Genomic DNA, 24,675 nt, shown 5'->3' on the forward strand with positions numbered 1-24,675 from the left:
ATTCGAATTCGAATGTGACATTCAAAACTGTAAATAACATTCGAAAATTGAATTTTTAAGAATATTCGTTCTTATCAACATTCTATTAAGTAAATCGAATTTCTACAATAACATTCATTCTAACATTTAAATTCGAATATAAACACATACGCCCATCCCTACTGATTGGTCATTAATTCGCTAATTTGTGAAAAAACTAATAACTCCATAAACCTGGAGATTCAGATATAAAGCAGTAATCACAAGAGGAGAATGGGGCATATTTGTCAAGCTCCGTATGGACTTGAGGCCTCTTGTTTCCGGCAAACCTTCAGGCTTGCCGGAAACAGAAGTTATCAAGAAGTTATGAAGCAGTGGTCTAAAGACCACTGCTCCATAACTTGTCTGCCTGCTCTGAGGTGGCGGACAGAAATCAACCCGATCGAATACGATTGGGTTGATTGACACCCCCTGCTAACGGCCGCGAATCTGCATTGGGTGCCATTGCAATGATAGTTGCCTACAGCGTATGCTGTCAGCATTTATCAATGTGCCGCAATGTGCAGCGGACATGATACGCTACTTTGTATCATGTCAGGTTGCACATTGATAAATAGGCCCCAATGTATTTGTGGTTCCTACCTTATCTTTGGATATATTATCTTGTAAGAGAAGGTGCTGAGCATTAGGGAATTCAGGTAGCAGAGTTCCAGTCTTTGAGCTGAGAGAATACTTTCGAGTGAATCCTCCCTGTGGGAATATGAGAATGAGAATAAGTACATACAATTCCATATGAACTGTAAAGTCATATTTTATACAATACATAAGAAAATAGTACTAATAATAATAATAATAATAATAATAATAATAATAATAATAATAATAATAATAATTTATGCCCCATAGTGAAACATTTAAATGATATAAGTTATAAATTATATTTAGCATGAACTGTTATTTGCACAATTAAAGAAAATATATAAAATAAATAAATAATTAAAACCAGAAAAAGCTCCACTATAGATCTACAATAATGTTAGGAGAGAGGAGACACATTATTTAAAATAATAAATAAACAATGGCCAATAAATAAAGAAAAAAATAACTGTTTATGTTGCCTTTATATGACGCACAGAAAGAAAAAAAAAAACATTTAGAAAATGGCAATGCATAAGAATATAAAATATAAAATTATCAACGTGGTCATGTGACACGACCAAGATGGCGCTGTTCGAGGAGACTGCTAGTTCATGTGGGCCTTATAGATAAGTGTGCTCAAGTCCAAGAAGTTATTTAAAAGTCAGCACAACACGGGGGGGCGGAGCTTGGCCGCAGCTAAGATGGCTGCTTAAACCCAGAGCTCCGGTGTGTCAGGGACTTTCAAAGTATAAATACGTATGTTACTGTGACCGATAACTGGAAGAAACCGGAGGGAACAACTGTTTAAAGTGCCAGGAATGAAGCGGTAACTTTATTTCATACAGGGACCGTGACTTTGGCGGTGCGGGACACAGAAGAGAGAGAGAGGAGACTGCCTAATTTAGGCTTATCAGTAAAAACAGCACACACACGAGAGCGATAAGCCCTATAATACCAGTCACTCACCCGCTACTCTCACCTCCATCCCGGATGCGACTCCAGCTTACAGATAGAGGTGCGTCATAACCCCAGGCCAGAAAAAATCCCAGGATGAAGCCGTTTGTGTGCACGCACTTATAACACTCAAGGACACGCTGAGCCACGCTGGGCCTTATAACTTTAATGCGGGACTAATGCACAAATACCAGCTCTCTGCCTCATCTCCCTCAGATTTACAGTTGAGAACCGGTGAGACTTATTTATAATTATATATGTAAAAAGCGCAGAGGGCGAACTCTAATATAAAGAGTAATTGGATATCATTTGTGTGTTGCCTTGTACCCGGAATATAACAACAAACACTTCCAAGACACATTGTCACACATAAAACTGTCTCACTATGGCTGCAAGGAAGGGCATTAAGCCTCATAAACAACTAAAGTCACTGGGGAAGGAGCACTCTGTGAGTTCCTTTTTCTCAGCCTCAGAACACAAAAGATCCTCACCGACAAAACACCTCAGAGAGCAATCATCCCCCAGTTCACTGCTGGAGGATGAAATTTCACAAGACCAAGAAACATCTACAAATGTGCCTATGTCTCTACTGTCTTCTCTGGCATCAAAGCAGGATATAGCAGACATTGTCAGGACCTGCATGAGAGAGGAAATGGCGGAAATTAAGCAGGACATACACACTCTGGGTTTTAGAGTGGAAGCCATTGAAGACCAGTCAGAACTGGTTAAGGAGGAGATTGCAAGCATACAGGATCAAGTAACCTCTCAAGCTGACATTATTGAAGATCTTAGTGACAAACTTGAAGACCTTGAAAACAGGGGTCGGAGAAAGAACCTTAGAATCAGGGGAATTCCCGAGTCAGTGCCACCAAAAGATTTCTATACTTATTTTGCAGCCTTGTTTGCCCACCTAAAAGGATCACAACAGCCGGTTGATATGCCTTGGGACAGAGCCCACAGAGCTTTAAGGCCAAGACCCCCAGACACAGCGCCGCCCAGAGATGTCATTATAAAATTTAAATGCTTTATGAATAAAGAAGAAATCTTGACATTATCTAGAAAGAATCAACCTATACGCTTCAGAGGGACTGTTCTGCAATTCTACGCCGATCTGTCCCCGAGGACTTTACAAAGACGCAGAGAGCTGGCGCCTCTAACTAAGCTGTTGAGAGATAAGAAAATCTTATACCGTTGGGGATTCCCCTTTCATCTGTATGTGTTGCGAGATACAAGGAAACTAATATGCAGGAAAGTCTCAGAAGTCCCAGAATTCTGCAAGGCCTTAGACCTGGATCCACCAGACTTTTCATCAGATGATAATCAGCAACACACACCACCAAGAAGAGAGAAAAGGCTACAAACAGAGAGATGGCAGCAAACATCCTCGAGGGCAAGCAAGAAACTTTCCTCACAAGGCGCCCCACCAGAAAAAAGACGGGCGAACAATGCAGTTATTGAAGACGGGACTTGATTAAATCCCACACAGGATTACAGACTTTGAGGAACTGTCCAAAAAGGATGGGTAACTAATTATAGACTCTGTCTGGGTTATCCCAGCATGAATAAGTTTTGTGTGGTGGGTTTTGAATGTTTACTTAAACTTATATAGAGTTAGTTTAACATAATGTTATAATACGGTTCTACACAAACTTCACCCCTGGCTCCTTGTAGGGTATTATATTTAATTTTGTCCCTCATTTCATCTATTATAAACACTATACGGAGGGATGAAATGACGTTCCTACATTGCAGTTAGATACGAAATGGGATCACTGTAATTTATATCATCGACCCTGACCCCCCTCTAGAGTAAGGTCCCGTGGTTAAACATGGTTCCAATGCCTGCCCCCAGATATAGGGTAGGCATCAACTCTTTTTTTTGGTTAGCTATATATTTGTTAAGTTTCAGTTTGTTATATTATTTTATTTCTCTAATGTGTTCATATTGTCTGCAAATTAGATACCGAAGTAAGGTAATAACAATGCATATGGTAAGATATTGTACATGGTGTGTCTCATCGAAACCTAATATACTACTTGTCAATGGATACTCCTAACAAAACACTTAAATTTATCACGCAAAATGTAAAGGGTCTTAACTCCCCGGCCAAAAGATCTGTGGCAATGTCTGATTTTCATAAAAGAAAAGGGGATATTTTATTCCTACAAGAGACGCATTTTAAGCGCTCTCACGAGCCAAAATATATGAGCTCTAACTATAATCGGCATTTCCACAGCTCCGGCACTTCAAAAAAGTGTGGTGTAAGTATCTTGATACACAAGGTCATATCTTTTCAACATATCCAAACATACACTGATTTAGAAGGCCGATTTCTGGCAGTCTTCGGATTATTATATGGTAGACCGGTTACATTAATTAATCTCTATGCACCTAACACCCAACAACTTCCCTATTTTAGGAAAACATTTAGACGCATACTGGATATAGCTAAAGGATTAATCTTTATAGGGGGGGATCTTAACATTCCCATAAACCCAGGGATGGACAGCTCTAACCCAAACCCCAGCACATCTAAACGTACACTTAAACACTTATGGAAAATAATGAGAGATTACAATTTCTATGACATTTGGAGATTTATTAATCCAGACAAAAGGGAATACACTTTTTTTTCTTCCCCAAATAAGACATATAGCCGATTAGACTACCTGATCACCAATCAAATAGGGCTGGAACATATAAAAAACTCTGGGATCACTCATACAGTATGGTCGGATCACTCGGCCGTATATTTTGATATTGCATGGCCTAATACCCCTGTTACCCCATACATATGGAAGCTAGATGATTCCTTATTAAAAGGAGAGGTACAACTCACTAAGACTCAGAAAGCACTACAGGAATATTTTCTCTTTAATTCTACGGGGGATACCGACCCAATTACAGTTTGGGAAGCACATAAGTGTTTTATGAGAGGGGAATTCATGAAGAGAAAAGCCCAATTCAGAAGATTAGATAGGCAGAAATACTTAGACCTCACCTCAAGATTATCGGATTTAGAGCATAAACACAGATTAAATCAGGACGACCCAGACGTGACCCAATCACTCCAGGACACTAGAAAAGCACTTCATGATATGTTATTACAGGAATATACAGATACCAGATCCAAAGTTAGACAGAGATTTTATTATGAAGGCAATAGGGCAGGTAAACTCCTAGCTAGGGCACTAAAAATTAAAAAATTAAAAACATTTATACATGAGATAAAAACACCTAAAAACACTAAAGTTTATTCCACCAAAGATATCCTCCTACAATTCGAGGACTATTACACACAACTATACAATATTAAGCAAGAAACAGACAGCTTGTTTGCTGCCATAGACATGCAAACTTACCTGCAAGCACTTCCCATTCCCACACTAAACAAAGAACAAACAACAGACCTAGAAGCACCCATCACCTCAGAAGAGATAAAACTGGCAATACACGATCTTAACCCTGGAAAAAGCCCGGGCCCAGATGGCTTTTCCACCCAATACTATAAAGCCCTTGCCCCAATACTGATACCCCATTTGTTAGACATTTTCAATAGAGTGAATGACCAGAACCCTTTTCCACAGACTATGCTGGAGGCACACATTACGGTGCTCCCAAAGCCTGGGAAACCTCCCGATACGCCCCAAAATTTTAGACCCATCTCACTGTTAAATGTCGATGTGAAATTGTTCGCAAAGATCCTGGCACTACGCATCAATAAAATCCTCCCGAATCTAATTCATACGAATCAAGTAGGTTTTACACCCCACAGAGAGGCAAGGGACAATACTATTAAAATATTGAATCTGCTTGAATATGCTCATATATATAATATACCAACAATCTTCCTTGCTATGGATGCCGAAAAGGCTTTTGATAGATTGAACTGGGCCTTTTTAAGAGGTTCATTGGAGAGATTTGGAATGGGGGAGGGCTTTATTAATAAAATCTTTACACTATATAATGCACCTACGGCCAAAATCAAATTAAATGATTCCCTCTCAGGCAAGGTTCTGATTAACAATGGAACCAGACAGGGATGCCCCTTATCACCCATTTTGTTTGTACTGACAATTGAAATTTTAGCTGCAGCAATCCGATACAACATCAATATAAAAGGCATTCAGATCCAAAACGATCAATACAAACAGGCATTGTATGCCGATGACGTTATACTGACGCTCACAACCCCACAACAATCCTTAGAGGCACTAAAAGTAGAATTAGATATATATGGTGCACTCTCCGGTTTCAAAATTAACCCCACTAAATCAGAGATGCTAGGGATCCACATCACTAAACCAGAATTACAGGAGATTGCGAATAAATATCACTTTCACATACAAAATTCCTCTATCAAATATCTAGGGGTCCAAATATCACACAACCAGGAAACTCTATTCAAACAGAACTACCAAACCCTCTTAGATGAAATACAGCGAGAATTAAGCAATTGGGAACACAAAAATTTGTCCTGGGTGGGAAGAATGGAGGCATTCAAGATGTCAGGCCTACCTAAGATCTTATACAAATTTCAAACTGTACCTATCCCATTACCTCAGTCCTATCTGACCACACTACAAAATAGGGTTAACTCATATATATGGCAAAACAAACGGCCACGGGTAGCCAAAAAAATTATGTATAGAAATAGGAAGAATGGAGGACTGGGAGTACCCAATTTGGCGTACTACAGACAAGCGGCTATTCTCAACCGAGTTATAGATTGGTGCAAGCATGGAGAGAATAAAGAATGGGTTAGACTGGAACAACAACTAATTAATTGCCCTAATGTGGGAGGTATGTGTTGGATCAATAAAATACATAGAAACATGAGTAAAACACCCCCCAGAATTATACAGGAAACATTCAAGACGTGGGACTTTATCTCTAATAAATCTATGGGCATTTCTTCAAACCCCTCCCCACTAACACCGATCCTCCATAACCCAGAGATTCCGATAAGAAGGCAACCTGCTACTATAGCACTGTTCAATATTAATACATTGATCCCTATTCACACACTCACAAGTGAGGGCAAATTGAAATCTGAAGAAGAGATAGAGAAACTGGCACCAATACTTGCAAATGATTGGTACACACGTCAACAGCTATTACATTACATCACCCATAACACGCAGAAACCTAACCTATTGAGATCCCTCACACTATTTGAAACTATATGTTACTCACAAATCCCCACTAGAGGAGGTCTATCACTACTGTATAAATTGCTATTGGGTCACCACTCTAGATCCCTACCTGCATACTGTAGGAAATGGGAGGCTGAACTGCAAAGAGAAATCTCACAGAAAGAATGGGATATAATTTTTGTTAATATGGGAAAATCATCCTCCTCAATAAGCATAACGGAAACTAATCTAAAACTTTTATATAGATGGTACCTCACACCGCTTAGACTTTCAAAGATATACACTAACATAAATAATTTGTGCTGGCGGGGATGTGGTGAGGTGGGATCAATGACTCATATATGGTGGGAGTGTATATATATCCGACAATACTGGTCGGCAATCAAAGAAGAGATAGAGAAATGTTTATCACACAGGATTCTCCTCAATCCTCTATTACTGCTTTTTAACTATCCTCCCAAACTGAAATGTAAGCTTAGATTAAAATTATTACATATAATGACAAATGGAGCTAAACAGCTATTACCACGACTGTGGAAAAGCCAGAGAGTACCCACGGTCAATGAGTGGAAGGATCATGTTTCACAATTACTGACCCTAGAAAGATATCACTATACCCAGACCCAACAAATGGAGTTCTACTGTAATCTGAAGTTTTTATGGGAGGACTATATGGCAAATACGTAAGCAAATGTTTTATTGCATTAAGCACAAATACAAATTGTATCAATAATGATGATATTTGACACATTCATGTACTTACTACTTCGAGAATTGTTTTGTTACTTTTTTTTTTTTTTTTTTTTCTATTTCTTTTCTTTATCTTGATTGTAATGTTATATTATCGATTGTTATGTAATAACTTTTGTTTCATCAATAAAAGAAATTTAAAACTTAAAAAAAAAAAAAAAAAAAAAAAAAAAAAAAAAAAAAAAAAAAAAAAAAAAAAAAATAAATAAATAAAATATAAAATTATTAGGTGCATGATGATGTATGTTATTTCTGCAGTTAAATCCAGCTATAATTTTATGTATGTAGATGTCACCAAAATAAAATAAAGTCATAATTAAGATTTTTTTATTAGTAAAATATGAAAGTGTCCCACAGATCTTCTTCTATTGGTCTAGAATATAAGTGGAGTGGAATTATCACAAGCTAAAGCACGATCGCAAGGTTACAATATTTTTACAGCCAGAACCCATATTATATAACTAATGATCCCTACTTAAGGTTGCCGTAATGCCACTTTAAAGGAGGACACATATGAAAAACACATATGTCAGGGTTCTTATAACAGAAAATTATCAACACATTTCTTTAAACAGACCCTGACATGTATTTTTCATAAGTGTCCTCTCTTAAAGTAGCAATATGGTAACTCTACTTATACTTTGAATGAGGAGCTAGAAGTCCCCTTCTGTCCTCTAAGAACTTACAGTTCTGTGAGAATAAAGAGACTTGTTAGTTTCAATGGCAGAAATTAGAAAAAATGTATAATGAACAATTTTGCAGTATAAGTTTGCACTATAATGCATATCAATAACACATCCAACACTACATGTATTATATAACTATAATGCCCCAGCCCAAATGTGAGCTAGATTACAAATGGTGATGGACACAATAAGCAATATCGTGACCACTCTAACTTGCATGCATATTACAAGTTGAAAGTAAATGGTTGTTCTCAGGTACAAACAAAATTTCTTTCTAATGACACAGTGAGTCCACGGATCATCATCAATTACTGTTGGAAATATCACTCCTGGCCAGCAGGAGGAGGCAAAGAGCACCACAGCAAAGCTGTTAAAGGGACATGCCACCCACATTTTTTCTTTTATGATTTAGAAAGAGAATGCAATTTTAAACATCTTTCTAATTTACTTATATTATCTAATTTGTTTTATTCTCTTGATATTCTTTGATGAAAAGCATATCTAGATATGCTCACTAGCTGCTGATTGGTTGCTGCACATAGAAGCCTTGTGTGATTGGCTCACCATGTGCATTGCTTTTTCTTCAACTAAGGATATTGAAAAAATGAAGCAAAATAAATAATGGAAGTAAATTGTAATGTTGTTTAAATTTCTATTCTCTATCTGAATCATGAAAGAAAGATTTTGGGTTTAGTGGCCCTTTAAATATCCCTCCCCTACCCACAATCCCCCAGTCATTATCTTTGCCTGTAGTGCAAGGAGGAGGTGAATAGGTGTCTAATGAGAAGTTTTCTTCAATCAAGATTTTTTTTTTTTTAGCAGAGTAAGCTTACTCTGTTTTTTTCTGGGGTCTAGCCTAGTCCACATCAGTCTCTTCAGTAGGGAAGTGGTGGCTTTTGAGCACTTGAGAACTTGTAAGGTACAATCCTCACTGCATTTTCTCAAGAATCTGCTGCCCTAACTAGAAAACCTGAGTAGGTTTACTCAGTTTTTTTCTCTTCACAGGTCCATGTAAGGTGCTGCACCCCAAACCAGGTGATCTGTCCTGCTGCCGGACAGAACTTTCAGGTAAGTTCCATTTTAATTTTCTTTTGCAAGGAGATTGCTGGCACTTGTTACAGCTAAAATATGTCTTATTTAATATGGGACTTTATTAAACCTTCATGTTTGAGGTTTCTTTTAGGCAGTTTGGGCATTGAGACTGTGGCATCTACTTATCAAGTCATCAACTGCAAATACGCTGGAATTCCCCTTAGTTATCAAACCCTACAGACCGGCAAAAGTAGAATTTTGTGACGTAACATACGATCCGCCAGGCAAAGTCCGACACAGATCGATGCTTACGTCATTACAGATGTTCCGAATGCAAATTCGGCACTAACTGACTACTTTTGCTAGTTAACAAATTTCTACCAGGTACGCTCACCACAATTCCGGCCCAGCGTACCTGGTTTTCAATCCCCCACCCTGGAGGCGGCGGATACCATAGGAATCAATGGGAGTCTGAAAGCAGCAAAAGCTTATGTTAGCTGCTGCACAATATCCCACTGATTCCTATGGTAATGTTTACACCTAACACCTTAACATGTACCCCGAGTCTAAACACCCCTAATCTGCCGCACCCTACACCCCCGCCACCTACATTATATTTATTAACCCCAAATCTACCGCCCGACACTGCCGCCACCTACATAAAGTTATTAACCCCTAATTTGCCCCCCCCTACACCCCTGCCACCTACATTATACTTATTAACCCCTAATCTGCCACCACCTACACCGCCGCCACCTACATTATACTTAACCCCTAATCTGCCACCCCCTACACCGCCGCAACTATATTAAATTTATTAACCCCTAAACCTAAGTCTAACCCTAACCCTAACACCCCCTAACTTAAATATAATTTAAATAAATCTGAATAAATATTCCTATCATTAAATAAATTATTCCTATTTAAAACTAAATACTTACCTATAAAATGAACCCTAAAATAGCTAAAATTTTAACTAATAGTTACATTGTAGCTATCTTAGGATTTATTTTTATTTTACAGGCAAGTTTATATTTATTTTAACTAGGTAGAATAGTTATTAAATAGTTATTAACTATTTAATAACTACCTAGCTAAAATAAATACAAATATACCTGTAAAATAAAACATTACCTTTACAATTACAAGTTACAATTACACCTAACACTACACTAGGTGATCTTCAAGGGGTTAGTGTTAGGTTTTTTTAAGGGGGTATTGGGTGGGTTTTAGAGTAGGGTTGGTTGTGTGGGTGGTGGGTTTTAATGTTGGGGGGGATTTGTAATTTTTTTTTACAGGTAAAAAAGCTGATTACTTTGGGGCAATGCCCCGCAAAAGGCCCTTTTAAGGGCTATTTGTAATTTAGTGTAGGGTAGGGCTTTTTTTATTTTGGGGGCTTTTAGATTTTGTTAAGGGGATTAGATTAGGTGTAATTAGTTTAAAAATCTTGTAATTTGTTTATTATTTTCTGTAATTTAGTGGGGGTTTTTTTGTACTTTAGATAATTTTATTTAATTGTATTTAATTGTATTTAATTTAGGGAATTAATTTAATTATAGTGTAGTGTTAGGTGTAATTGTAACTTAAGTTAGGTTTTATTTTACAGGTATATTTGTATTTATTTTAGCTAGGTAGTTATTAAATAGTTAATAACTATTTAGTAACTATACTACCTAGTTAAAATAAATACAAACTTTTCTGTAAAATAAAAATAAATCCTAAGCTAGCTACAATGTAACTAATAGTTATATTGTAGCTATTTTAGGGTTTATTTTTATAGGTAAGTATTTAGTTTTAAATAGGAATAATTTATTTAATGATAGGAATATTTATTTAGATTTATTTAAATTATATTTAAGTTAGGGGGTGTTAGGGTTAGACTTAGGTTTAGGGGTTAATAAATTTAAGATAGTGGCGGCGGTGTAGGGGGTGCAGATTAGGGGTTAATAAATATATTGTAGGTGGCGGCGGTGTAGGGGGCGGCAGATTAGGGGTTAATAAGTATAATGTAGGTGGCGGTGGGCCCCGGGACCGGCGGTTTAGGGGTTAAACAATTTATTTAGTTGCGGCGGGGTCCGTGAGCGGCGGTTTAGGGGTTAATACATTTATTAGAGTTGCGGTGGGCTCTGGGAGCGGCGGTATAGGTGGTAAACAGTATAGTATAGTGTGGATGTTTAGTGACTGTATACCAATAAAGCTGGGAAAAAGCCGAAGAGCAGTGAGATCGAAGACTGTCAGTTAACAACAGTCGGCTGCTCATCGCCCCGTACTTGGTGCACGACTTTTTGACAGCTTTTTGATAACTTTGGAGAACGTATTCAGGTCCGCAGCCGCGATGTTAGGTGATCTTAGGCGAGCGTATTTGTGCCGTCGAATGCAAGTAAGTTGATGGCTTGATAAGTAGATGCCTGTGAGGTTATTTATGGTGGCTCAATGTGTTATAGTAGTTTTTATTCTTTAACTTTTGGTCATGGAGATTACAGTTGTAAGCCGTTTTTTTTGGCAGTTAGGGCTCTGTAACCGCTCTGTATTTGAAAATGAGCTGCAGGACAGGTAGGCACCTCAGTAAAGCTACTGAGGTGTATAGGTAGCCTGAGGTCTATTTGGTTTGTTGCGCTAACACACATTATTATTTAAAGACACAGTACACATTTATTTTTTATTTTTAAATAAACAATTTTTACACTTTATCCTTATTTATTACATAAGATGGATCAAGAGGCTTTTCAAACCATTATCCCAGGTGAAGTTGCTTTTGTCAGTAATGTTTTGATGCTCAGGTGGAACCCCCAGTGCCTTTTTGTTCCTCATGCATTGAGAGAACTTTAAGTTATAGAGATAAAATATTTGACCATGAGCCACCATTATCCCAGGCAAATGCTGTTCAGGTGTCTCCTGTTGCAGATATGCCACAGCTTTCTCCTCAAGCGTCCCAACTTTTTCAGTCTCCACATACAGTGCCCTGTGTTTCTTCTTGCAATACTGTAGGATTTTCTCTACAAGGCATTGCTTCCCAGGTATCCCTTGTGGTATCTGAGGCCTTGTCAGCTTTTCCCATGTTGCAGGGAAGGCGTAAAAGGAAATTTAAGGAAACAGTTAGTAAGGTTTCTGATCAAGTTCTGGCTATCCAGTGTCCCTTCCCATAAGCCTTAGGAAGAAGACATGTCGGTAGCATCTAAGGGGGAAATCTGAGGCTCAGACAGTGTAATTCCTTCTTCCGATGCTGAAGTGGTATCCTTCAGATTTAAGCTAGAACACCTTCACTTATTACTTAAGGAGGTTTTGGCTACTTTGACTCCGACACAACTATCGTAGTCAATCCTAAAAAGTCTAGTAAATTAAACAAATACTTTGATGTTCCCTCCGTGGTGGATGTTTTTCCGGTTCCTGACCGTGCTGCGGAGATGATTGCTCGAGAGTAGGAAAGACCTGGTATTCCCTATTCTCCATCTCCTATTTTTAAGAAGATGTTTCCGATAGCAGATTCTATTAAGGAGTCATGGCAGACGTTTCCTAAGGTAGAAGGAGCGATCTCCACTTTGGCCAAGAGGACTACTATTCCCATAGAGGATAGTTGTTCTTTTAAAGATCCAATGGATAAAAAATTGGAGGCTTTACTAAAAAAGATATATGTCCACCAGGGTCTACAATGGCAACCTGCGGTGTGTATCGCCACTGTTACCAGCGCTGCGGCTTACTGGTTTGATGCTTTGTCTGAATCTCTTCAGATGGATACCCCTCTTGATGAGATCCAGGACAGGATTAAGGCTCTCAAGTTAGCCATTTCCTTCATTACAGATGCTTCCTTACAGGTTATTAAACTGGGAGCCAAAAATTTGGGTTTTGCGGTCCTAGCCCGCAGGGCCTTGTGGTTGGAGTCCTGGTCTGCGGATGTTTCATCTAAATCTAAGCTCATGGCTATTCCTTACAAGGGTAAGACCTTGTTTGGACCTGGTTTGGCAGAAATTATCTCAGATATTACTGGAGGGAAGGGTTCTTTTCTTCCTCAAGATAAAAAGAATAAGCAGAAGGGACGTCAGAGTAATTTTTCTAACTTTAAAGTCAAGTCTTCCTCCCCTTCCTCCAAGCAAGATCAAGCCAAGCCTTCCTGGAAGCCCAACCAGTCCTGGAATAAGGGAAAGCAATCTAAAAAGCCTTCAGCTGAATCCAAGTTAGCATGAATAGTTGGCCCCCGATCTGGGAGAGGATTTTGTAGGGGCAGACTCTCTGTTTTTTCCCAGGCTTGGATAAGAGATGTGGTGAGATGGGTTAATAAACTATGCGCTGTGGGGGTAAAAGCTATTGAGTCTAAAAGAAGTAATCTCAAAAACTTCAAATATAGGTAAATTCTGGGAAGGATAAGACTCTTAAGCGCTACTGCTTAATTACCCGATATGGAAAGATAGTCTTACTATGTAATTTGAATCAATAAATTCTGTTTATTTTGAACACAATATAGATACAAACAGTTAGATCTAAAAGTTTGAAATAAAAATATAGTCTAAATCACTGTTAGTTAAAACAAATATTTAAAACAGATAGTTAAAACAAATAGGTTGGCCAACCTAAAAAAATGAGTCGGATGAAGCAATATAATATGCTGTAATCTCATAGATGTATTGAATAAGCAAGTTAATATATTTATATATGTCTGGATATATTTGAGCCTAGGTAAAGATTGCAGATATTATTTGTGGATCTGATGTGGCGCAATTTATGATACAATAAAGTATTCACAAAGAATATTTGCAATGTTTAGTGATATTTATTTCAGTGTAAAAATAAAAACATACAAACAATTTTAAACGTATAAATGATTACATAAAATAATTTAGTAAAATACTGAAAGGATGAAAGTCTTTTTGTAGAGAACCTGGAAATAGCAGTATACTGCTTAAGCTGGTAAGTGTTAAAAGAGTGGAAGTCGTTATTGCGGCAATTGTATGCTTGACAATGAACTGCTTATTAAGCTTCGCTGTTATGTTCTTCGTAAATGATTATGTGTGGGTGTGTCACTAGGCAAGTTTTTGGAGTTGGCAAAAGTAAAGTTATAGAGTACTGCTTTGTGATTGGCGTGATCCGCTTTTTACATGAACTTTCTTAATGTACTCACAGTTACAGGTGTCTTTAGCATTTTTTTCTGTTCGTCTATCTCTGTTGTTTTTGATTTTCGCGTTGTCCCTTTTTTTTTTTGAGTGCCTTTTGTCCACACTGTGTGTTCATGGTGGAGTGAATGCTGGAATAGTTGCAATGGTGTATGGTTACTGTTACCCCTCCTAAATCTAATAGCAGGGAGTTAGCTCCGTACTCTCTTTGTTTCAGAGTATTTCCCTTTGCAGGTGTCAGCAGGTTCCTTCTTGCTGGCTATTAAGTGTGCTTCTATTCTTTCTTGGTGGTCCAAAAAAAAGGACTAAGTAGTTTGCGGTTTAGTTGTGGAAACGCTTAATGTTCCTTTCAAGCGTTATGTTTGTAGATCAGATCAGATGTTGGCTTTGCGGTCCACTACAAAAGTGAACTTGTGGAAATCTTCAAGGTAGCAAGGAGTTAGCAGTAGTTTGCGGTTTATTTGTGAAAACGCTTAATGTTCCTTTCAAGCGTTATGTATGTAGATCAGATCAGATGTTGGCTTTGCGGTCCACTACAAAAATGAACTTGGGGAAATCTTCAAGGTAGCAAGGAGTTAGCAACGCATTTCAGCTGTTTAAAACAGCATTTTTCAAGCATCTTGTTTTAACTAACAGTGATTTAGACTATATTTTTATTTCAAACATTTAGATCTAACTGTTTGTATTTATATTGTGTTCAAAATAAACAGAATTTATTGATTCAAATTACATAGTAAGATCTTTCCATATCGGGTAATTAAGCAGTAGCGCTTAAGAGTCTTTTCCTTCCCAGAATTTGGATAAGAGATGTACCAGATCCCTGACGGTGGACATTGTCTCCCAGGGATACAAAATAGACTTCCAAACTTTTCCTCCCAGAGGCAGGGTTTTCCTCTCCAGATTATCTGTAGTCCAGATAAAAAGAAAGGCGTTCTTACATTGTGTCAAGGACCTTGCCGCCCTGGGGGTAATAGTTCCAGTTCCCTTTCAGGAAAGGGGTCTGGGATTTTACTCGAATCTGTTCGTAGTTCCCAAAAAGGAGGGAACTTTTCGACCAATCCTAGATCTAAAATATTTAAACAAGTTTCTCCAAGTGCCATCCTTCAAGATGGAGACTATACGCTCCATTCTTCCCTTGGTACAAGAGGGTCAGTTCATAACAACCATAGACCTAAAGGATGCATACCTTCATGTTCCAATTCACAGGGACCATCACACGTTTCTGAGATTCACCTTTTTGGACAATCATTCCAGTTTGTGGCCCTTCCATGCAGCCTTGCCCCAGCTCCCAGAATATTTTCAATGGTTCTGGGGGCTCTTTTAGCTATGCTTCGATCTCGGGGCATTGCAATGGCACCTTATCTGGACAACATTCTGGTTCAGGCGCCATCTTTTCAACAAGCAGAATCTCATACGGAGATCTTGTTGTCTTTTCTTCGATCCCACGGATGGAAGGTGAATCAGGAAAAAAGTTCTCTGGTTCCAGCTACAAGGGTCGTATTTGTGAAGACCATAACAGACTCCCTGTTAATGAAGATTTTTCTGACATAGGTCAGAAAAAGAAAGATTTTCGACTCTTGTCTTGCCCTTCAGTCCTCTCCACGGCCGTCAGTGGCTCAATGTATGGAGGTAATCGGTCTGATAGTGGCTTCCATGGACATCATTCCATTTGCTCAGTTCCATCTGAGACCTCTGAAGTTATTCATGCTCAGACAATGGAACGGGGACTATATGGACCTGTCTCTGATGTAGATCTAGATCAGGCATCAATAGACTCTCTTCCATGGTGGCTTTCTCAGGATCATCTCACCCAGGGTACTTGCTTCCACAGACCATCCTGGGTGATTGTGACCATGGATGCCAGCCTTCTAGGTTGGGGAGCAGCATGGGGCTAGTTGAAGACTCAGGGCTTATGGACTGAGATCAGTCCTGCCCATAAACATCTTGGAGCTGAGAGCAATCTTCAATGCTCTTCTGACCTGGCCTCAGTTAGCCTTAGCCCGGTTTATCATATTCCAGTCGGACAACATAACTTTGGTGGCCTACATCAACCACCAGGGGGGAACTGGGAGTTCCTTGGCCATGACAGAGGTGGCCCGAATTATTCAGTGGGCGGAGACCCACAACTGCTGTCTTTCTGTGATCCCCATCCCAGGAGTGGACAATTGGGAAGTGGATTTTCTGAGCAGACAGACTCTTCATCCGCTGGCATTTCTGATCGATGCTCTGGCAGTTCCTTGGAACTTCAGTCTAGCATACCTGTTTCCTCCGTTCGCTTTCCTTCCAAGAGTCATTGCTCAAATCATGCAGGAGAGGGCATATGTAATTCTCATAGCCCCAGCGTGGCCTCGCAGGATTTGGTATGCAGATCTAGTGGAAATGTCATCCTTTCCACCTTGGAGACTGCCTCTGAGGAAGGACCTTCTACTTCAGGGTCCCTTCCTTCATCCAATTCTCGTTTCTCTGAAGCTGACTGCTTGGAGATTGAACGCCTGTGACTCCCAGGATTTACCATAAGATCTGGTGTAAATACTTGTATTGGTGTGAATCCAAATGATACTCTTGGAGTAGAGTAAGTATTCCTAGGATTTTGTCCTTTCTCCAGGATGGTCTGGAGAAAGGTTTGTCGGCAAGTACTCTAAAGGGTCAGATTTCGGCATTGTCTATTTTGTTACGCTTGGCGGATGTGCCAGACATGCAATCGTTTTGTCAGGCCTTGGTTAGAATTCGACCTGTGTTTAAACCTGTTACACCTCCATGGAGTCTTAACGTTGTTCTTAAAGATTTACAACAGGCTCTGTTTGAGCCTATGCATTCTTTTTATATAAAGATGTTATATTGGAAAGTTTTGTTTCTTGATGCTATTTCCTCTGCTCGGAGAGTTTCTGAACTCTCTGCTTTACAGTGTGATTCCCCTTATCTTATATTTCACTCTGATAATCATCTGTGTCCTCTGGCTTGGGTATTGGGTTCCCAACAGTAATTGATGATGATCTGTAGACTCACCATGTCATTAGAAATTTATGCTTACCTGATAGATTTCTTTCTTTCTTGACACAGTGAGTCCACGGCCCACCCTGTATTCAGACAGTTTCTTTTTATATAAACCTCAGGCACCTCTGCACCTTCTGTTTCTTCCTTTCTCTCCTTTCCCTTTGGTCGAATGACTGGGGAATTGTGGGTAGGGGAGGGATATTTAACAGCTTTGCTGTGGTGCTCTTTGCCTCCTTCTGCTGGCCAGGAGTGATATTCCCAACAGTAATTGATGATGATCCGTGGACTTACCGTGTCAAGAAATAAATACATTTATCAGGTAAGCATAAATTTCATTATACACTTGTCATGTTAGCGTGTTTAAAGTTGAAGTATGGTGCACATAAAAAAAATGTGCACCAAACACATAAAAAATGCAATAAAATAAAATATTACACTCATATATACAGTTTCTGATAATAAAATATTGATATAAATATTAATAAAAAATGTATAAGTGTTAAAAGGTTTTTGGTATATGACTAGTGATGTCGCGAACATAAAAATTTGGGTTTGTGAACGGCAAACGCGAACTTTCGCAACTGTTCGCGAACGGGCAAACCGGGCGAACCTCCATAGACTTCAATAGGCAGGCGAACTTTAAAACCCACAGTGACTCTTTCTGGCCACAATAGTGATGGAAACGTTGTTTCAAGGGGACTAAAACCTGGACTGTGGCATGCCAGAGGTGGATCCATGGCAAAACTCCCATGGAAAATTGCATAGTTGATGCAGAGTCTGGTTTTAATCCATAAAGGGCATAAATCACCTAACATTCCTAAATTGTTTGGAATAACGTGCTTTAAAACATCAGGTATGATGTTGTATCGATCAGGTAGTGTAAGGGTTACGCTAGCTTCACAGTTACAGACCAAACTCCCTGTTTAAAGGGACAATATACACCAGAATTTTTATTATTTTAAAAGATAGATAATCCCTTTATTACCCATTTCCCAGTTTTGCATAACTAACACATTTATAATAATATACTTTTAACCTCTGTGATTATCTTGTATCTAAGCCTCTGCAAACTGCCCCTTTTCTCAGTTCTTTTGACAGACTTGCAGTCTAGCCAATCAGTGCCTGCTCCCAGATAACTTCTCGTGCACGAGCACAGTGTTATCTATATGAAATACGTGAACTAACACCCTCTAGTGGTGAAAAACTGTTAAAATGCAATCTGAAAGAGGTGGGCTTCAAGGTCTAAGAAATTAGCATATGAACCTCCTAGGTTAAGCTTTCAACTAAGAATACCAAGAGAACAAAGCAAAATTGGTGATAAAAGTAAATTGGAAAATTGTTTAAAATTACATGCTCTATCTGAATCATGAAAGTTTATTTTGGCCTAGACTGTCCCTTTAACGCACTGCAAACAACCGCAAACAGTCCATTTGCACAACCGCAAACTCCCCATTTGCACAAGGTTGGATACCAAGCTAGCCATGTCCCGTTCCTTGTCCTCACTGATGTCATTGAAGGTCTCTTCCTCCACCCAGCCACGTACAACACCAAGGGTCCCTGAAAGATGACAACAAGCCCCCTGGGATGCCTGCTGTGCTTGGTCTTCCACTTCCTCAAAGCCACCTTCCTCCTCTGACTCTTCTTCTTCAGACTCCTCTCTCTGCGTTGCCTCTCTCTGTGTTATTATAAGGTGTGTTAAGTAGTACTATTCCTATCAGTTTAATCCCTGTTATGTCCCCTATCAGGGGACATGTATATGGCATCGATTTTAGGAACCGGGACATGGAAAAAGATGCTTGGTCGGTCCTCCTACTTCAAATTTGGGGCACTGCGCGTGCAATCTACTGTGCCACCAGATATGAGTGGTGTGTTAAGTAGTACTATTCTGATCAGTTTAATCCCTGTTACGTCCCCTATCAGGGGACGTGTAAATGGCATGGATTTTAGGAACTGGGAGATGGAAAAAGATGCTTGGTCGGTCCTCCTACTTCAAATTTGGGGCACTGCGCATGCAATCTACTGTGCCACCAGATATGAGTGGTGTGTTAAGTAATACTATTCTGATCAGTTTAATCCCTGTTACGTCCCCTATCAGGGGACTTGTATATGGCATGGATTTTAGGAACCGGGAGATGGAAAAAGATGCTTGGTCGGTCCTCCTACTTCAAATTTGGGGCACTGCATGTGCAATCTAATGTGCCACCAGATATGAGTGGTGTGTTAAGTAGTTCTACTCTTATCAGTTTAATCCTTGTTACGTCCCCTATAAGGGGACATGTATATGGCATCGATTTTAGGAACCGGGAGATGGAAAAAGATTCTTGGTCGGTCCTCCTACTTCAAATTTGGGGCACTGCGCGTGCAATCTAATGTGCCACCAGATAGGAGTGGTGTGTTAAGTAGTTCTATTCTTATCAGTTTAATCCCTGTTACGTCCCCTATCAGGGGACATGTATATGGCATCGATTTTAGGAACCGGGAGATGGAAAACGATGCTTGGTCGGTCCTCCTACTTCAAATTTGGGGCACTGCGCGTGCAATCTAATGTGCTACCAGATAGGAGTGGTGTGTTAAGTAGTTCTATTCTTATCAGTTTAATCCCTGTTACGTCCCCTATCAGGGGACGTGTATATGGCTTCGATTTTAGGAACCGGGAGATGGAAAAAGATGCTTGGTCGGTCCTCCTACTTCAAATTTGGGGCACTGCGCGTGCAATCTAATGTGCCACCAGATAGGAGTGGTGTGTTAAGTAGTTCTATTCTTATCAGTTTAATCCCTGTTACGTCCCCTATCAGGGGACGTGTATATGGCATCGATTTTAGGAACCGTGAGATGGAAAAAGATTCTTGGTCGGTCCTCCTACTTCAAATTTGTGGCACTGCGCGTGCAATCTAATGTGCCACCAGATAGGAGTGGTGTGTTAAGTACTACTATTCTTATCAGTTTAATCCCTGTTATGTGCCTTTTTTTTTTGTTTGGTTTTTGAAGCCACAGTGCAGCACCAGAGGCCAGAAAAATTAGGCATGTATACATGCCTGAAAAATTAGGTATTGTTGCAGCCGCAACAAAATTGATGTTTGTTTCCCAGGCAGAAAGTGCCCTAAAACATTGCGGCTTGAGCCCTAGTTGGTGGCAGATAAGTCACGCAAGTCATCCGGCATTCAGAGATCAAATACAGCAGCGTGTGGACCATTTTTACCCCAAAGCAGCTCATCTCATCAGGCCTTTTTTAGGCGAATGTATTGCCCACTGTCAGTCCCTTCGGGATCCATCCCTCATTCATCTTAATAAAGGTGAGGTAATCTAGACTTTTTTGACCTAGGCGACTTCTCTTCTCAGTGACAATACCTCCTGCTGCACTGAAGGTCCTTTCTGACAGGACACTTGAAGAAGGGCAGGCCAGAAGTTCTATCGCAAATTGGGATAGCTCAGGCCACAGGTCAAGCCTGCACACCCAGTAGTCAAGGGGTTCATCGCTCCTCAGAGTGTCGATATCTGCAGTTAAGGTGAGGTACTCTGCTACCTGTCGGTCGAGTCGTTCTCTGAGGGTGGACCCCGAAGGGCTGTGGCGATGCGCAGGACTTAAAAAGCTCTGCATGTCCTCCATCAACAACACGTCTGTAAAGCATCCTGTCCTTGCCGGCGTGGTCATGGGAGGAGGAGGATTACTTTCACCTCTTCCCCTGTTAGATTCCCGTTGTGCTGTGACATCACCCTTATACGCTGTGTAAAGCATACTTTTTAATTTATTTTGGAACTGCTGCATCCTTTCCGACTTGCGGTAATTTGGTAACATTTCAGGCACTTTATGCTTATACCGGGGGTCTAGTAGCGTGGACACCTAGTACAGGTCGTTCTCCTTCAGCCTTTTTATACGAGGGTCCATCAACAGGCACGACAGCATGAAAGACCCCATTTGCACAAGGTTGGATGCCGAGCTACTCATGTCCCGTTCCTCGTCCTCAGTGATCTCACTGAAGGTATGTTCTTCCCCCCAGCCACGTACAACACCACGGGTACCAGATAGGTGACAACGAGAACCCTGGGATGCCTGTTGTGGTTGGTCTTCCTCCTCCTCCTCCTCAAAGCCACATTCCTCCTCTGACTCCTCTTCCTCACAATCCTCTAACAGCGTTGCCGCAGGTCCAGCAAGCGATGCTGATAAGGCTGTTTCTGGTGGTGATGGTGACCACAACTCTTCCTCTTCACGCTCATCTACGGCCTGATCCAGCACTCTTCACAGGGCACGCTCCAGGAAGAAAACAAATGGTATGATGTCGCTGATGGTGCCTTCGGTGCGACTGACTAGGTTTGTCACCTCCTGAAAAGGAAGCATGAGCCTACAGGCATTGCGCATGAGCTTCCAGTAACGTGGCAAAAAAAATCCCAGCTCCGCGGAGGCTGTCCTAGCACCCCGTTCATACAAATAGTCATTAATGGCATTTTCTTGTTGGATCAGGCGGTCGAACATTAGGAGTGTTGAATTCCAACGTGTCGGGCTGTCGCAAATCAAGCGCCTCACTGGCATGTTGTTTCGCCGCTGGATATCTGAAAAGTGCGCCATGGCCGTGTAGGAACGCCTGAAATGGCCACACACCTTCCTGGCCTGCTTCAGGACATCCTGTAAGCCTGGGTACTTATGCACAAAGCATTGTACAATCAGATTACACACATGTGCCATGCAAGGCACATGTGTCAACTTGCCCAAATTCAATGCCGCCACCAAATTGCTTCCGTTGTCACTAACCACTTTGCCGATCTCCAGTGGGTGCGGAGTCAGCCACTGATCCACCTGTGCGTTCAGGGCGAACAGGAGTGCTGGTCCGGTGTGACTCTCTGCTTTCAGGCAAGTCAACCCCAAGACGGCGTGACACTGCCATATCCGGGATGTGGAATAGTACCTGGGGAGCTGGGGGGTGCCGTTGATGTGGAGCAAGATGCAGCAGCAGAAGAGGACTCAGCCGAGGAGGTTATGGAAGAGGATGGAGTAGGAGGAGTAGAGGAGGTGGCAGCAGGCCTGCCTGCAAGTCGTGGCGGTGTCACCAACTCCTCTGCAGAGCCACGCATTCCATGCTTGGCAGCCGTCAGCAGGTTTTCCCAATGCGCAGTGTAGGTGATATACCTGCCCTGACCATGCTTTGCAGACCAGGTATTAGTGGTCATATGGACCCTTGCCCCAATACTGTGTGCCAGACATGCCATCACTTCCTTTTGCACAATCTAGTACAGGTTGGGGATTGCCTTTTGTGCAAAGAAATTTCGGCCGAGTACCTTCCACTGCGGTGTCCCAATAGCTACAAATTTTTTGAACACCTCAGACTCCACCAGCTTGTATAGTAAAAGCTGGCGGGCTAAGAGTTCACGAAAGATAGAAGAGAGGGCACCACAATAGCGTGATATCGTCTGGTAATACAGATATATGTGTAGACAGGTAATGTGCTTACCGGAACAAGTGGCACTGTGCTATGACCAGTGCGTGATAGCTTGCTATCACTTAACAGTGGCTAGTACACTGCAGGGAATGCGTTCCTTAGGATCTTCTCCTAGTTCTCACTTTGCGAACTCCTCCTGGTGTTTATGGTTTCAGTGGAGCAAAAAACCTTGCGTGTTGTTGTGTTAATAATGAGGTACCACAACACGGACAACTTCTCAATTAAAATTATATGACGCGTTTTTCAACCCCAACTGGGTCGTTTCTTCAGATAAAAGCGAATGCAAACAGTTATATTTGTTAACAATATATACACATTGTATATTACAAACAGGAAGTTGTCATGGGGTATCTGTCCAATAAGAATACATTTGCGTATGTCAGCTGAAAAAAGCTGGTTTCGGCTTCCAGCTGTTACAAATTAAAAAATTAATTAATTAAAAAACATTGGTGGTTACCAAACCGTATGTATAAGAAAGGAATTATATAAAATAAATGAATCTCTTATATTAAAAGTATTATAATACCTCAATTATCACTCTATGTTCACTCGAAACTCAATTTTATTAGCTAAAAAAAGGAAATGTTAAAGCTTGTCCGATATTAAAAGTGTATCTGGATGGATGTAAAATATGTATCCAAAATGTTTCTTTGTTTCATCTATGGTATTTGTAAAATGTTACTCATTAGTATATAATCATAACCCATGGTTCTACTGATAATAGTAATATTCTTGTATGACCAGTCCAAAACTAGCATGTGATTCTATTAGTTGTATTTTTGCAGCGTGATTGGTCAGTAGTCTAATATTTGTATCTTGTATACTGTCCAAAATCATCTGTTTGATAATGTGATGATACTCTATATACCTATAAACTTAAAAAAGTGCTACAACATAATTTAATTGGAGCGCAGTAAATATTTTATCCCTTGAAAGGTTTATAAAATGTTCTTGCGTATTGGTCTGTGTGATGTTCCTATGTAGTTTATCTCTAACTGGCAAATAAAGGGTTGTAATATTTGCTGCACATTTAATCTATAATCTAATCGTTGTATTTAACATCTAGAGTTATCTATTATAAACGGGATTGTAATTCTCTGGACCTATATGCTTAAAGGTCTACTTAAAACATTTGAAGTTTGATAGTAAATTTTGCCCTGGAATCGTTGATAGAGTGTTGTATGTATATAAACTTGTTAGTTTACTTCAGCCTGATAATAAGATGTCTACTCGAATGTTGAAGGAAATAATCTCCTATTCAGAATTAACAAGAAAGTTAGGTTTGGTCTGGCAGTAATATTGTCTAGACATATCCTATTTGTACCATGTAGGCTCAATAAGGATTACCAATATTATATGGTATGAACAAATAAGTAAATGAATACCATCTAATACATGGATTGAGGTCATTATGAAGGTTTGAAAAATCTATTTGGAGTGTGTAATAAAAGTCTGAACATGGGGAAAAAAAATAAATACATTTTTTATTTTGGTAGAAAAATAATTTAAATAATATATATAATAAATATGTAGATTTAGCAAATAATAATTGTGAGGTGTGGATGTTTGGGAAGAAAAGATAGTTCAGGTTTGTGTCAAATTGGATATGTCATTGACAGTTGCAGTAATGTTTAGATCAAGTTATTGTATATGTATTATTGTACATAACGTTATTGGAACAATATGTGAAACTTGCAACTGTGTATCTCCATAGTTAATGGAGATAATACTAGATGCATATATGAAAATGATACTAGGATTGGTTGGTATGAATATAGTATGAAATGTTCAAGAATAGTCTTGTATCTAGCATTGGTAAAATCATGTTCAGTATACATAAGTGAAAGTGTTATATTGTATATATGTATATGGTGTGTTTATATCTGTTCACCTATTAAGTGTTATAAAAAATATTGGAGATTGGATGTTTAATGAAAATACAAATAT

At 39.8% G+C, this 24,675-nt stretch overlaps 1 protein-coding gene across 1 annotated transcript in view; it reads right to left on the reverse strand.

Annotated features, from left to right (window-relative positions):
* RFX6 (regulatory factor X6) overlaps positions 1-24,675 on the reverse strand; it is a 179,813-nt gene that overhangs the window by 72,447 nt on the left and 82,691 nt on the right. The window contains exon 7 of the mRNA XM_053710808.1: positions 622-729. Within this exon, the coding sequence (XP_053566783.1) occupies positions 622-729 (108 nt within the window). The remainder of the gene's footprint in view (positions 1-621; positions 730-24,675) is intronic.

The sequence above is a fragment of the Bombina bombina genome, chromosome 4, assembly GCF_027579735.1.
Source record: "Bombina bombina isolate aBomBom1 chromosome 4, aBomBom1.pri, whole genome shotgun sequence".
In the NCBI taxonomy this organism is placed as follows: domain Eukaryota; kingdom Metazoa; phylum Chordata; class Amphibia; order Anura; family Bombinatoridae; genus Bombina; species Bombina bombina.